General features: G+C 34.2%; 2 protein-coding genes across 2 annotated transcripts in view; both read right to left on the bottom strand.

The window, feature by feature from the left end:
- Nucleotides 1–15,569, bottom strand: part of LOC139982902 (uncharacterized) — a 53,821-nt gene that overhangs the window by 3,168 nt on the left and 35,084 nt on the right. The window contains exons 8-29 of the mRNA XM_071996067.1: nucleotides 13,287–13,358; nucleotides 13,113–13,184; nucleotides 12,885–12,905; nucleotides 12,561–12,632; nucleotides 11,930–12,001; nucleotides 11,314–11,385; nucleotides 10,685–10,756; nucleotides 10,170–10,241; nucleotides 9,139–9,210; nucleotides 8,507–8,578; nucleotides 8,126–8,197; nucleotides 7,557–7,628; nucleotides 6,974–7,045; nucleotides 6,195–6,266; nucleotides 5,512–5,664; nucleotides 5,316–5,384; nucleotides 5,123–5,194; nucleotides 4,526–4,597; nucleotides 4,010–4,066; nucleotides 3,427–3,608; nucleotides 1,383–2,986; nucleotides 618–744 (exon numbers count right to left, since the gene is read on the bottom strand). Coding sequence (XP_071852168.1) covers nucleotides 618–744; nucleotides 1,383–2,986; nucleotides 3,427–3,608; nucleotides 4,010–4,066; nucleotides 4,526–4,597; nucleotides 5,123–5,194; nucleotides 5,316–5,384; nucleotides 5,512–5,664; nucleotides 6,195–6,266; nucleotides 6,974–7,045; nucleotides 7,557–7,628; nucleotides 8,126–8,197; nucleotides 8,507–8,578; nucleotides 9,139–9,210; nucleotides 10,170–10,241; nucleotides 10,685–10,756; nucleotides 11,314–11,385; nucleotides 11,930–12,001; nucleotides 12,561–12,632; nucleotides 12,885–12,905; nucleotides 13,113–13,184; nucleotides 13,287–13,358 — 3,293 coding nt within the window. The remainder of the gene's footprint in view (nucleotides 1–617; nucleotides 745–1,382; nucleotides 2,987–3,426; nucleotides 3,609–4,009; nucleotides 4,067–4,525; nucleotides 4,598–5,122; nucleotides 5,195–5,315; nucleotides 5,385–5,511; nucleotides 5,665–6,194; nucleotides 6,267–6,973; nucleotides 7,046–7,556; nucleotides 7,629–8,125; nucleotides 8,198–8,506; nucleotides 8,579–9,138; nucleotides 9,211–10,169; nucleotides 10,242–10,684; nucleotides 10,757–11,313; nucleotides 11,386–11,929; nucleotides 12,002–12,560; nucleotides 12,633–12,884; nucleotides 12,906–13,112; nucleotides 13,185–13,286; nucleotides 13,359–15,569) is intronic.
- LOC139982900 (uncharacterized) overlaps nucleotides 1–15,569 on the bottom strand; it is a 100,483-nt gene that overhangs the window by 78,173 nt on the left and 6,741 nt on the right. The gene's annotated exons all lie outside the window — the stretch shown is intronic.

Below are 15,569 nucleotides of genomic sequence, written 5' to 3'. Positions count from 1 at the left end.
TCAAGTTGAGCTGATTTTGCCCTTGTTAATCAGGTCACATGCAACAATAACATATAATATTACACGGTCGTGACCACCAAAACCCGATACATTTACATTTGTTAAATGGCACGAAGTTTTTTTCAAAAGAAGCACTTAAAATAAACTATTTTTACTACACTCTTAATGTTACATCATGCAAATAAAACTTTCGTGATTGGCATTTTTCAATCTAAAAGACTGTAATTTAAAGTGGGTCCTCTATAATAAATAATGTCAACTGTTAGTTTGTAGATTAACTTCACTAATAGTTTCTCCATCTTACACTTTAAGGAGGAAACAAGTTTAATGGAGTCTAGAACTTAATGCTTATGGATATTCGTTCAAGGTTTGCTATTTATAAGTGTACTTTATAATAACTACGTTATTAATTTAAAGCTATGAAACAAGTGATGGTTTTCCACCGTTAAGTAACAGCCATGTTTAAATCTGAACTGTACACAAAGTTAATTACTGTTAATAATGTGCTTTGCATTACTTAAGAAAAAAACATACGATACCAAGTTTGTTGATACCGTAAATTTTCTAACCAAAGATCAAGAATATTAGTTTCGACTTTAAACTGGGAGCAGCCTTACCTGAGACAATAACTATAATGGCGGCGTCTAAAGTAATAATACCAATTGATATGTAATTCCCGTAGTCACTGGACATAGGAACAGCAGCGAAAAGAACGTTCACAAAAATCACAGCGAGGGAAAAGAGCTGAAAGCAGGAAATAAGTAGATATAAAAGCAACGCAGTGACTTTATATATGCGCAATTGCTACCATTTGTATTCTATTAATTGCTTTTGATAACCAAGAAGCCTTTTTTATTAGAAGAGTACTTAACGCGATCTTTAGACTTTGCAGTCTCATGCTATACCTAATAATCAGAGATGGTTGAACCCGTTACAACAGAAGCGGTCACGTGATCACTCAAAAGTGGTCATGGTAAGTCAACTGAGGGTAGTTCCAACTTAGACTTAACGATTACCTCTTTAACCAACTATCGCCAACGTAAATGGCGCATCCTACATTGCTAGACAATAACATGGGAGTTCCGGGAGCAATGCTAAATTTGAAAACTTATCACATGCATTTAAAGTGAGTTGCAGCTGCTATAACAATTGTAACATAACATTACTGCAGTGAAAAGATGTTTTTAGCCAACAGGAAAAACACGATGTATATATTTGCGAACCACGGTTTTCATTCATGAGTATAAGTATATTACGCTCTGGCAATCATATCAATCCAATCCACCGAGGAAACATTTGAACACTCTCAATGCTTTCTGGTTTAAATAGCTTAAATAACCGTTGTAACAAGTACATCGCTTAATATTATGGACAAAACTCACCTGTAATCGTTCTTCAAAAGGGTTCTTCATTGGTGAAAACTTAACGTGGAGTGTGAGAAACAACACAGATACACCGATGGTAATTAACTTGGTCAGTGGATCATCCCATCCTAGTAATGTTATCAACATTGTCTGCGTAACCTTTCTGGCAAGTTCCAGAATTTCCCAAAACCAAAACCCGGGCTTGAAATTCTCACAGAGAAAGTTCAGCCAGACGGGAATGGCATGAGTTTCTTCGTTACTCTCACTACTGTTCAATGTGATAGGCTCGCTCATTAAGCTGACTTCAGTGTTGAGTAGGTTTGTGTCTGGTTCTGTGACATGCTTTTTGTCAGGCTGTCTTTTGATATATTTACTCAAGAAAAGTAAGAGCAATACAGGAAAAGATATAACATAGAAAAGAGTGGCAAGAAAAGCAAATATCTGATAATAGAGGAGATCACTACAGACAATGTCATAATCAGCGCGAAGCAGAGTGATTGAAATATCATTTCCTTTGTAAATCGAAAATGTATCACAGGCACCAGGGTACAAACTGAATATGACGTCACACGTTGATGGATATGTCACAAACATAATTAACAGGACATACGTTGATAGGCCAGATCTCGTTTCGGCAAGCTTAAGTTTCAGATCAAGCGCATCGTAGCGTTTTCTGTATTTAAAATAGACTCTAAAAATGAGTTGACAAGCAAACGCAAACAAAATAATGACAAGGGGAAACAAGAGAGCAATTTTAAATTGGAGCTTAGGATCCAATGAAAGCTTCTCGTGTAAGCAATGTGGTTTCACAATCAACCTCAATATGTTAAATTCAAGTACCGTTATCCATTCTCCGACATAATGTAACGCTCCAGCCCAACTGACACTGTGAAATGCCTCGAATAGCTCACCAATAACCTGGTAAAAACCTACAATAATTTTGACTCTAGATGATACAATGTCAGCTATGGTTCTTCCTTCTTCTGAACGATTCTGCTTCTTGCTTTTCACAATCACAAACACTAGGAATATGATGAAAATACAAACAGTCATACTGATTTCAAAACAAACCCACACAATATGTGGACACGGAAGGCAAAATCCTAAGACAGAATAATATCCCTTCACACACTTACTACAGAGCCATCCTCTGTAACCCACCGTACACGAACCAGCTATTCCATCAACTTCATGACTGTTATTATTCACACAATTTTCAGGTCTTGAACAAGCAAATACTCTGGGAATCAATTGCTTATATGCAACGGTGGATTGATCATAATGTACATTTTCAGTTTGTAGATTCAGTACAAAATTAGAATATTCCATTAAATTTGCATTGGGAAAAGTCCAATTCCAATAATAACCATATAAAAGAGCCTTGTAATCTTGAGAACAATTCAATCCTTCTTCTAGACATACTGAGCATTTCTCGAATCGATGTAAGCGAGTGTAGTTCTCTTTGCAGAGACAGGCTCGGTATCCAGCGAAAGTACTTTGTTTAGTTCCTTCGGGACACAATATGCACTGCGTTGCTGACGAGCCATTTCCATTTTTAACGAAGCTACCGTTATGACAGTGAAGACACGAATTGGTTCCAATATCATCTTGGTAAAAACCACCTATAGGATCAAAGACGGCTATTTATAAATATAATCAATCTAACAATTCCAAATGCGGCTTAATGTATGACATATTATAGTGCAATATTTTGATATGCTCCGATACTCGACATCAAGTTATCTTGTGTTCGTGGACGTTGTTGATCTAAATAATTATAGATCTCATTTGAATTTGAAATCAGACGCTGTTTGCAGCATTTGACCATGAAACGTCGATTTTGTACTGGCGGAGGACCAAAATACCACCCACTTGTAAATTTGTTTCAGCGGCCCCAGACTATACCTATCCTTATTAAATCCGCCACTCGTCTTTGCTGATTCCATAAAAAGGATCCATAGACTAATCAGTCGGGGAGATTATAATTCCAACACCCTCCCACCCCTGAAAGCATGTAAACAATGCTGGTATACTAAAGTAGTTCGTTAAGATTAATACTCACCTGCCGGGCAAGGAGTACATTGACCACTTACGTTGCCATAGCTACCAGGGGGACAAGGTCGACATATAGCTCTCAGAGAGTTCAAAGTACAATTGAAGCCTTGGTGTCGTAGGACCTCATAGAAGATATATTTAAATACCCTAAAAATTAGTTTAGGGACAAAACTGCTGGTAACGCATTCACTTTGAAGAACAAAAAACAAGAAAACATTTGCCGATTTTATTTTCTTATTAGTGATTTGGATGAATGAACAGTTGATAAAAAATCTGCTTAAATGTTAACGAAACCTTTGTTTACGCTGCTATGTTTGTTTTAGCTGATATTGTATTTTATACACCAACAACTACATTAAGCGTTTACAAAGATATAGCATTTTCAGGTATTTCTTGCTCCCACTCAGCGACTTTCATGAAACAATATATAAACGGAAAGTGTAGTTGCAGTTTATTTATCTCAGATTCGTGAGAACACGTCTGTCTATTCGTATTTACGTTGTTGAGTGATATCATTTGGAGATTAACAGAAATACCATTTTTTCATTAATTTGAATTTGTTTCGTATTTTTACTTTGTTTTTACAATACCTGGTGATACTTCTGTTTGACATTGGCAGAGACTTTAGGTAACCACAGCTAAGCAGTCTGTTAGGAATAATAATGATGAAAACATATTTACTGTGAGTTATTATCTGTTCGTGTTGAATCTTGAAGTGACCAACTGATGTATTGACAATTTTGGACTCATATATTGCCATAAGTATTACCGTGGAATTCTTGTATGTCGTGGTATAAAACACCACATTTGTGTATTCATATATTGATATTATACTGATTTATTTTTGATCGGTATTGGAAAATCAAACCATCCTTCAAAAGAAACGAGGACATTGCACATAACTTTAATAAGTGTAACAAAACAAACATGAATCCACAGAACATACATTCCTATTTACAGGCTAAGGACCAAGGGTGCTCAAAATGTAAGGATATGAAATGGTTTGGACAATGTGTCTCTAATATTGTGTAAATTAACAACGGCTTAGAAACAGTGTACAAAAAGTTCAATGTTTTAATGGATACCAAAAAACACCAGTTTCTTACAGTTTCATATGACCAGGCATACATTCGAGAGCATTCGTTGAGATGTATTCAAGACGGTTTTTGTAAAGATGTCTTTGATGGACACAGAAAGAGAAATGACGCAGAGTTAACAATATTAAACAAATTTTCATGGTTACAAAATATTCGGATTATTCGGATGCAAAGAAGAAATAAGCAATGAAATATCAACTTAAAAAATGTGCATTCTATTTATTTACAATATGTACTGCTAGATAGGTTAGTAGATGTGACCATCCCCTCCCATAGTCAGTTTGGGGAAATGTCTCAAATGCCTCAAAACAAATTACTCCCATTATTTTCCAACCTGGTACGATGCACGTACTTAAAAACACAGCCTGTCGTTCAGAGATACTCTATAGGTTTAATTATTACCTCTATATGAAAGTCGGTTACAACTTTAGCCGTAACATGCCCTTCTATTAAGGTTCATTCCCCTCCTTGGCTCAGTCGCGGAATGTTGAATATGACTCCCTGAACCGGCCCTCTACACCCACTTAACCAACACATTCACATTTCTCCGCACGCCACTGCTGCCAACAAGAAAAACAACCAATGACTAGTTCGACTGATACTCACAGAGTTGAGTTGAATTTCCTCTTCGTGAAAGAACAGTTCTGGAGTTTTGTCATTTTGTTGTTAAAGAGGTAGCTTTGAAATAAAATAAAAGTTTTTAAATGTCATTCATCCATGATCTCATGAAGCGAAGAGAAAACAAGGAACAAAAAACATGTTGAAATGGATTAATTAATAAGACCAAGTTCTGACTTACATGTTTTTAATAGGCATATCTGCAAAAGCATTTTCCTCCACCTCACTGATTTCGTTGTTATTGAGAAATCTTAAACCGAAAGAAGAATACAAGTGTTAAACAGATTGATGGATGAAATGATGCTATTATGTCATGGATAATATAAGCCGAAAACATAAACCTGGCCAGTCTACAAACAATCAAGTATGTTACTCACATATGTCCTAGTCTACTAAATCCATCGAAGAATCCATGTCGAACAAGAGTGAGGTTATTCCGTTGCAATAGTAGGATCTGCGCGCTGTGTTTCGTATGGCTAGAATTAAACAGCCCGAACGGTATTTCCGTTAAACTGTTGTTTGAAAGGTCTCTGCAGAATAAGATAAAATAACAAGTAAAGAGACCAAAAAACGTGTGTAGAGAAAACGACTGATAAATTCAAGGATTAGGATTTGACTTTGTGTGATCTGATTTGGTTTTAATTTAAATGAAAAAATGAGAGATCAATGAGGATATGCGTCAATCATGATGAATGAGTATAAAAGTTTAAAAAAATATATTCATCTGATGATTTACGTTAAAATGTCTTGATATTTATTCATTAAATTGGCACACTGTTGACAATGGCAGTGGAAAATGTAGAAAATGCCACCTTTCTTTAATGTTGTATTACTAATTTCAATGAAAGGTGCGTAGGATGTTCGTAGGTTAAGAGGAAAGCTGTATAATGTGTATTATGGTTACTATACACCCGAGAAGCAGGACTAGGCCTATGTCATTTTAAGCTCTCTTTAAAGTAGGACATATATCTGCATGAACTGTTCATTGTTTGACTACTTGGTGATATTTTCATAAAAATAAAGTAACATAGTACTTTATGGAGTTATTAAAATTATTTACATGCAAGAACTGATTGTGATATTACTAAAGAGATCGGCCGGCAGTTGTCGAATGTTGTTTCCAGAAAGTGACCTGCAAGAGATGTTTTGGAAACATATTTATATACATATGTATATTTGTTTATATGTATATATGTATATGCATATATGTATATATATGTATCTACATATATATATGTATATATATACATATATATAAATATATATGTATATTTGTATATATATTCATATATGTATATATATGTGCATAAGTATATATATATATATATATATGTATAAAACACCGTAATCAATTGTAACCACTCCTGTTAAGGATTGCGTTGTGGTCAAGTGGTTAAGGCAGTGGACTTATGATCTAAGGATTACAGGTTCGAGCCCTGGCCAGATCATTGCGTTGTGTCCTTGGGTGAGGCACTTTATTTCTATATCTCTTCACCCATGTGTTTAAATGGGCACTTACGAGGTGACTTGTAAATATAGTTGGGTGCGCCGGTTTGTGGCTGCACCCTATGGGAAGTCCCCCAGGGGACACGTGGCTGTGCTGCCCTGTGGTGCCCCAGGAGAGATTGTTTGAATTGTGCACAGTTTGGTGTGTAGGTGTGACAAGTTACCAATGACCAGGGTAAGTACAGCGCGGCAAGATTTTATTGTAAGTTGCCCTATATAAAAACTGTTAATAATTAATTATCGTTATTAAATGCAATATGAAAAAGCCAGTCCAGGTACACTTCACATAAACAACAATAAAAGAGCTTTAGCTGAAAAAACCCTGCTACTTACAAGTAACGAACGTTTCCTACTCCGTTAAAGAAGCGTTGAAGAACGTGATGTAATTGATTGTTGGAAAGATCACTATAGAGAACGAAAGACAATTTTGGATATTTTTTGAACAACGGTATTTCCGGTATTGTTTGTAACACAGAAATTAGAAGACACGAGTTTCTAAAACTCTTAAAGCTAAGGATAGTTCTTCAAAGTGTCACATATCACTGAAGTAATTTATAACCATATCCCTACTCATTGGTCAACCTTCAACTGTGCATATTGGTGCATAGCTAGGTATTATTTAACCCTACCGAAACATTTGGGAATGGGCTGACCTTTCCAATCAACAGGGTTTGGAATACAAAAGGAAGCTTCCGCGATGTTACTTCTAGGCCAGGACAGGAATTGTGTCTTGTTGGCCTTTTTAAATTTGATGGATTGCTTTAAGAGATCGTATGGCTCGACAAATGAAAATATCTCGCTCAGCTTAAAAAAAAATCACTTTGCACGTACGATGGTTGTTTTTCCATTCTTTTTATCTTACATATCTCTTCAATTTAACTAAAATGAAAACTAACGAAAACATCATAACACTTACAGATATCCTATTTTCGGTGTTGACTTGAAAAATCCAGGGGGTATGTCAGTCAGTAGGTTGTCTGATAAGTGTCTGTGTTTGAATAGAGGAAAGAAATTGAATGTAATGGCATTGTAAGGGTTTAACAAGTAACATTTAATGAAATCCCTCATGTAAGTGTCAGTATAGCGAAGGTAATATTAACGTATTATGGCAGCACATAATATTACCAGGTAATAATAAAAAGGGACAAGTACATTAATACAATATGATATCACAAAACAATGTACTTGCTGAACAAGTGATCAAATGAAAGAAACGTTTAATACACCGTAAAATTCATATGACATTAACTAGTGCCAGAGATATTCTGTTGATCAGCAAGACACTGCGATATAACATATATCATCTATATGAGTTTGAATATGACCGCCTCACCATTTATTTTATAAAAAGTGATTGAACAACTGTTACAAGGAAGTCTGTATATTGTGTTTTCTGTTAGGATCTAGTTGTTTATTTACTGAACGATTTTTACAGTGGCTATGTAGCCTAAGTAAAAGAAGAATTATACAACCTTTGCAACTTACAGTGCTTTAAGTTTGGTATTATTTGAAAGCAAGGCTTCAGGTAAAGCCTCGAGTCGGTTTCCTGACAAGAATCTGGAAGAAATGTCCGATAGAAATAGTGATGTTCTAGTATTATATATTGAAAAGGAGACGGGTGCATGCATACCTAAATAAGGTCCAGATGATCCATGTCTAAATACATTTATTATTGAAACATAAACAAGATTTTGATAGAAATCCGTCGTTTAGAGGAGCGGATATATCTAGAGCTCTTCCTTCTCAATCACAAGGTAAACAACTAAAGCAGATTCTTATGCCCCCTAACGAACAGACCATGAGCTGGAATGAATTGTGAAGTGCACATTTAGTTGAAGGTTTGGGGGAAGTATATCATACACTTACATAGTTGTAATGTTCCAATTCTTGGAGAAGAGTCCAGCTGGGAGCTCTCTTAACATGTTGTATGACACATATCTACGATAATTAAGAAAAATACGATAATGAATATGAGTATTTCTATTATATAGCAGAGGTTTAAGAACAGTGTGATTTAACTATGGATACCCGCCACTTCAGTGTTTTTCATTAGCTTTCATATTTTCTATTAGCAAATAGAAAGACAGGCAATTAAATGCAATACGTTTTGTTTCGTATACGTCTCTAAACGTGTACTGTTCGCATGTTTCTCAACAAATATCGATATTTTGAGGTAAAAAGCAAATCTGTGAAATGCTCAGAGTAAAGAGTATCAGTTTAGACATAATATCCGCAAATCATCTATCTGACCATTACAGAATTTAGATCACTAACCCCACCCGTTTAGTGAATATTTATTTAATTAATTTAAATATTAAAAGTTGAATATACAGAGACTAAACAGCTACATTATGCTAAAAAGTCTGGCAATTGAAGCTTCGTCCATATAAGTTACAACTTGAAAGGAAAGAGCATTTAAATAAACATGTGTTGAAATACACATAACATTTACATGGAGTAATATTTAAAGATGGTAGCTAGTGTTTCATTACACTTACATGCCCGTAACTTCATGATTCCTGTAAAAAGTGTCTTCGTGCAAGCTTCTCAACTGGTTATGCGTTAACTTCCTGTACCGAAAATGAAATCATAAAATTTATATTCAACACTGACACTTTAATTTGCTGTTTTCCAAATAGATTGTTAATTACTTCAAGTATATCAAGACTATCGGTAACACTGTTGGATAGCTGATCATGTCCTAAGTACTCTACACTTTTTTTTACCTTACGTGGAAAGTAAAGCAGACAGGATTGACACGGACGCCTTGTCCGTAATTTCTTCTAATTTTATCATATTTAGAAAGTGTTTCTGACGTAGATTGGTTTAAGTCTGGCGTAACATTGTGTGTTTGTTATTCTCTTTACTTGAAGAGCTATTTATGTCAACGTTGTCAATTAGTAAAAGCTTTCTGCGTTAGAAATTTGCTAATTTGACAACAGGAAATCATCAATTATATAATAATAAAATTATCTCTTATGGCTTTGTTGGCTTTCTCTATTTTGATAGTAATGGATATGGAATTGATAAAACTATAAAATGTTAATATTAATTAATACAAATAGCTACTTCTTAATCAGAATAGTTCTCTAGCACATGAAACTTCAATTGAATACTTCATGTAACTCATTTACAACAATAACTAGAGTGGATTACCCTCTGGCCCATTTTTATCATTTCCGTTCGAAATTTTTAACGTCCGCCAGTCAAATTCAGAAAGATTCTAACCTGAGAAGAAATAATCCAGCAAAACCCACATCTATTTCGCTCTTCGAGGCAACTGCTTTAGATCCTTTTTCGAACGTAATATGACCCTACTTTAAACAATACTTAAGAACTTACATTTTTTCATTTTTTTGTGTGGCGCACATTACTTAAGTCATGTCCGGAAGTATAGCCACAACTAATACAGAACAATAAATTCGCCAGTAATTTAAGCTGTAATGGATAGACCCGATAGTGTCATTGGTTGTTAAATGTCAAGATCGCCTATGTAAAATTGTTTAATCGATATCACAAACATTCTTACACGATTTTCAAATTTGGCACATTTGAAAGAAATGACTCCGGTAAAGTACGAAGATGGTTCTTAGATATTGCACTGTAAAAAAAATTGTAGGAAAAGATATGAAGTTAGCAAATGTGCGAGTGGAACAGGGATTCGATCAATAAAATATTTGTTTTTTTGTTTTCTAAAGGCGTGAAATCCAATTGGATATTCTCATTAGTTCTAAACAAACAATATATATATATATATATATATATATATATATATACATATATATATATACATATATATATATACATATATATATACATATATATATATATATATATATATATTTAAATATATATATATATATATATATATATATATATATATATATATATATATATATATATATATATACATATATATATATATATATGATCAGGCAATGTGTTGGTGAGCATGTGTGCTTCATACACGAAGCTTAAAAAAACCCCGCATAATACACGTGATCTTAGCTAAAGGACGAGAACTTTTTTGCAGCAATTACTCACAGTATTTTCAATGTTTGTGTATTCCACAAGAGGTTCTCTGGTAAAACTGTTAAATCGTTTCCAGCCAATTGTCTAAAAATTAACACAAGAACATTATAACTTAGTTTTGACGAGGTATTTTACCAGAAGCAACACTATTTCTACTTCTTTAAGTAGTATGTGTTTGCTTGCCATGCATTTTTCGAACGACCAGGTTAGGTCCACATATGATGTAACTATCTGAAGTAAAGTACCCACAGCTAAGCTGACGTCATCTTCGTCGTCGTAATAATGGTTGTCATCATCGTCAGCATCATTATTGTGTTATATAGTCGGATGGGTTGGAATTTAAAGTAGATAACATTACAAGTTTGTGGAAATGAAAGTGCATAGTTAGTAACATTTGGTTGACCTTTTTGAAAGATGAAAATATCGTAGGACACAATGTTATCATCCTATTATTTAATAAATTGCTGAAAATATAAACATAAATATCTGATAACTTTCTGCCGCAACCCACTATCATAGTTGCTTATAAAGACGTAAACAGTTTCCTTTAAGAAAGGGGTGACAATAAGGCACAAAAAAGGCAACCGTATAAGTGAGTACTTTTACAAATCGAAAGAAAACTGAGGGTTTCAAGTTCTTACATAGTCTCAACATTGCTCAAATCAATGAAGATATTACACTGTAGGTCTGTCAATTCATTTTTGCGTAGATCTCTGGTGGTCAAACAGATAAATTGAAGTTATATTTTAGGAGCTATTTAAATTGAAAAAAAAAATGGAAAACGTTGTAGGTCTTATTTTTGTAAGTAGCATACAGTTATAACTAATAACTAGTATTTCAATGTAGAAAAAGGAATGGCTCAAACACAGATGTGACAATGAAATTATTCAGTGAAATAGGGATCATCAGCGTCGAGAACCACTTAAGTTTCTGTTGAAATTTTCCTTGTGTTAATGTATATCCCTTACTTCTTAAGATCGGTTACGATGGTGCGATCCATATTTGGTTTTTATTTCGTTTTTCCTATGGGAAGGGGAACAGTACGATTTTGATAAACTCAAAGTGATTTCCTCTTTACTTTGACATTTTCTGTTTAACAGGATGATCAGTTTCAACATGTGTACTTCACGAAGTATAAATGTACATCTAAACTGTCCTGAAATCAAGTCGACCCAGCAGTTGGTTAATGGGTTAATATTGATGTTACTTAAATGATGTAAATCCTTTCTTTTTATAAAAAGGTGATATGAGATTTACAGCGTTTGCAGAGCGTGTAATCCCTGGAAAAGCCTTTGCTGTAGTTGACGGATTAGGTTTGATGAAAACATTCTGTGAAAGTAGAAGCAGAATCATAATACTGTGAAGGCAGAAAGTAAAAGTAATATATACTGAGTATATTTCCTATATAACTACTTAAGCACAAATAGGAAAGTAAAATTAGATGTTGAGGTCAAAACAATATCGGTTACCTGGAATGCTAAAGAAGTTTTCGCGACAAAAGATGATATAGAGCCACACTAAATATGTGTTACACTGGAAAGATATTGCTACAAAATGATTGTACTAACGGTTTTGTTATTTGTGTCCTGCTTATTTCAACGCCCAATGCACTGAAATCACTTCATTTAGGCGAACACATTATTTTATGCATATAAAGGCGAAATTTTACAGTGAGTTTGGGTGAAGAAATTCCTTTTTTCTGTATTCAGTGGGATAAATAACCTGACAATTAATACCAATCAAAGGGTTGTTTAAAATGTATTGCGATATTTAACGTAGATCAACTATTGTGAATTTGTTGTTTAATATCACATGACAAAACGCAACAGCCTGTAAGACAGTCAGTAATAGAAGTTATTACTAGAATTAGGTTATTTAGCTTAATTACATATTTTTCAATGCCGGGGTGTTGCGGAAGAGACCGTCTGGTATTTCTGACAACTTGTTACCCTCAAAAGATCTGTGAATCAGGAAAATGGATAAAATGTGCTAAATGAACGTAACATGAACTTCTGCATCGAGGCAGGGCATGTCAAGCAAGGAAAACATTATAGACCCCCAATCAGAAAAACATAATTATCTATTAACCAATGAATGACAAACTGGTATCTACAGGTTTTAATTAAACTCTATGAAAGAGGACCGACAATATGTTTGGCAGTGTTGTCATTAAGGGAACGGTACTGATATTGCGCCAACCAAGCTTTCTTACCTGATTTTACAATGTAGTATCCTGTGGGCAAATACTGTAATGATTCTAAAAATTTGTCATCGATTTTCACTTTTCTTTTAAAAACTGGTAAATCGTTAATTAAAATAAAATTTGAATACCAAAAAATGACTACCTTGCCAAATATATAGATACATAATGTTTTTGACATTAAACGTAACCCCATCTTATGAAAAAATATCTTACAGTTAACGTATTTTTCAAACTTACACATGTTTAAGATATTGTGTATTCGCAAACAACTCCTTCGGTATTTCCTGAATAAAATTTTGGGACAGATCTCTGACAGAAGAAATGAGAAAAGTAAAAAATTTAAGTTCCAGCAGAACTGACTATCAAACATGATTGAATAAAAATATTTAATAGATAAAAGCGTTGACTTACACACTTTCAATGTTCAGTGTACTTGAAAACAGTCCTCCTGCTATCTCTTTGAGAAGATTATTTCTTAAAAATCTGTCGAGAGAGAAATGTTTGCATGGAATATGTAAATAAATCCATCTTTTGGTATATCAATGATGTTAACATTGAAATATTATCCCCGGCTATATACAATCTAGATAACATACAAATCCTGTGTTGAGAGAATACCATTGAATCATCTTCAAGATACGTGATATTCATCGTTCAAATATTCTTATATCCTCACCATTTGGATCAGAACTGTTACAAACATAAAGTGCACCTCGTCATAATCATTATAATCATTTGTGTTTTTTCTGTTTATGTAAAGCTGCGTACGTTACAGATGATGCAATTATCTAAACCGAATTCATTTAAAATTTATAATGATGAAGCAACCTAACTTATAACTAGACCAATCCCGTCAACAACTAATTATTTCATACAAAATATATATCTTGCACCAGGAATTAAACGAAGGTATTGGAAATTCTAAAAGAGTCTTTATTTGCACAACTTTTTATGAGAAAGGAACTTTTGTCCAAATGAGTGGACGTTCATATCAAATCATATAACTAGAGATCATGAGAGTACTCGCAATAACGACGTGTCCATGTGAATTTACAAGCTACTACCAAAGCTTTCTATCAGCCCTTAAGTTGGTAACAATTGCAGTATATTTAATTTCATAGATTTCTATGTTCAGATAAAATTAAAGATACTATCATTACTTGATTCAAATGATTTGGAGCTATCAGGAACAGCTGGGGTATCACAACTGATATAACACAAAAGTTGTCACAAAAGTATTGCTGATCGTTTAACTAACTTTGTATCAGACCAGATAAGAAGTCAAGACAGATTACGTACACAATTCAACCGGAAAAGGTTATAATGGCAATAATGCATTAAATATATACTTCATAAGCTAATAGGACCAGAGGAAATACTTATATTAATATCATGTAATACAGTGGAATGAGAGAAATAAATGAACCAAGAGAGAATGACTCTGAGGGATAAACTTCCTAGCCAACATATGTTAGGTTTACTAACTGCCTTACTTCCTACTATGTGATAATGTGAAAAAAAATTGTTTGGAGGAATAGATGCGATGTTGTTTTCAGGGGGAAATTTGCCAGTTGGCAGGCAGTCCTGGAGGCGGTGAAGTGTGACATTCGCCTTCAGGTTGGAGGCGATTTTCGCCGTTTATCTGGGTTTGCCTTTTTTGGACGGTGGTGTGCTGGGGGGGGGGGGTGTTTCGTTTCGCTGCGTGCTAGTCGTCCTTTTGTGTTTTTGTTGTTGTATGTTTGAGTGGGTGGTTGGGCGTTTTGTCACTGCAGATCTGTAAGCAATGTACTTTTTGGCTCGTTTGACTTGAGTTTCGTTTGTCAGAATGGGATGGTTCGGTAGTGCCGTTTGGCGGTGACGCTTTTTATTCCGCATGGGTGGTCACGTAAAAAGCACTATGTGATACTGTGTCATGAACACATTCGTAACATATCAATTTTCAATCAACAAGAGCTTTAGTCGAGTCCGCCTATCCTGAGTGAAAACAGATCATAATCGTTCCTAGTTTGAACATTGCCCGAGTTAAATACCCTTTCCATGCATTGGAAAGTATTTATTTCCTGGCATCTCTAGTATCACCTTAAGTTGTAAGGGATACTGATGAGACGACTATATTTACATCAAACAATGTTTGGGACCATAAATACTATATGGTCAAAATGAAGACCGCTCTTACAATTTCTAACAAAAAAATAAAGATAATTTCTAGTAAAAGGCTACTTTCTGTGCTAAGTGGTTAATGGTCAGATACTGCGATAAAGCAACAGTATATCATATTTGGAAAACTATGCCTGTGAACTGAAATAAGCTAAACATTAAATTGTAGCTCATGTATATTTACATATTAAACTTTAATATAGGCTGAAATACTTTGTTGCTATTTCAACTGACACCACATAAATATAAATGTATAACATGCAGTTTCAGCAATACAGTATAATCAAATGATAATTCACCTCATTAATGTACACAAAATAATACTACATACCTATTTGCTAAATATATAGGCATTTAACATTAATTATAACGCATTGTACAGCTATTTAGTAAAAATGGTCATGATGCATGATGTAACTGATAAAGATTAACACATAAAATGTGTGTATAGGTTTATCACAGTGTAACAACTGATTACATATTTAACGCAAATATTGGTGCAGTATTATTTATATGGACTTTTAAATCTAATTAGTA

Source organism: Apostichopus japonicus, chromosome 16, assembly GCF_037975245.1.
Source record: "Apostichopus japonicus isolate 1M-3 chromosome 16, ASM3797524v1, whole genome shotgun sequence".
Classification (NCBI taxonomy): Eukaryota; Metazoa; Echinodermata; class Holothuroidea; order Aspidochirotida; family Stichopodidae; genus Apostichopus; species Apostichopus japonicus.
The sequence above is the reverse complement of the archived record's forward strand: the minus strand, read 5'-3'. Positions and strand labels throughout refer to the sequence as shown.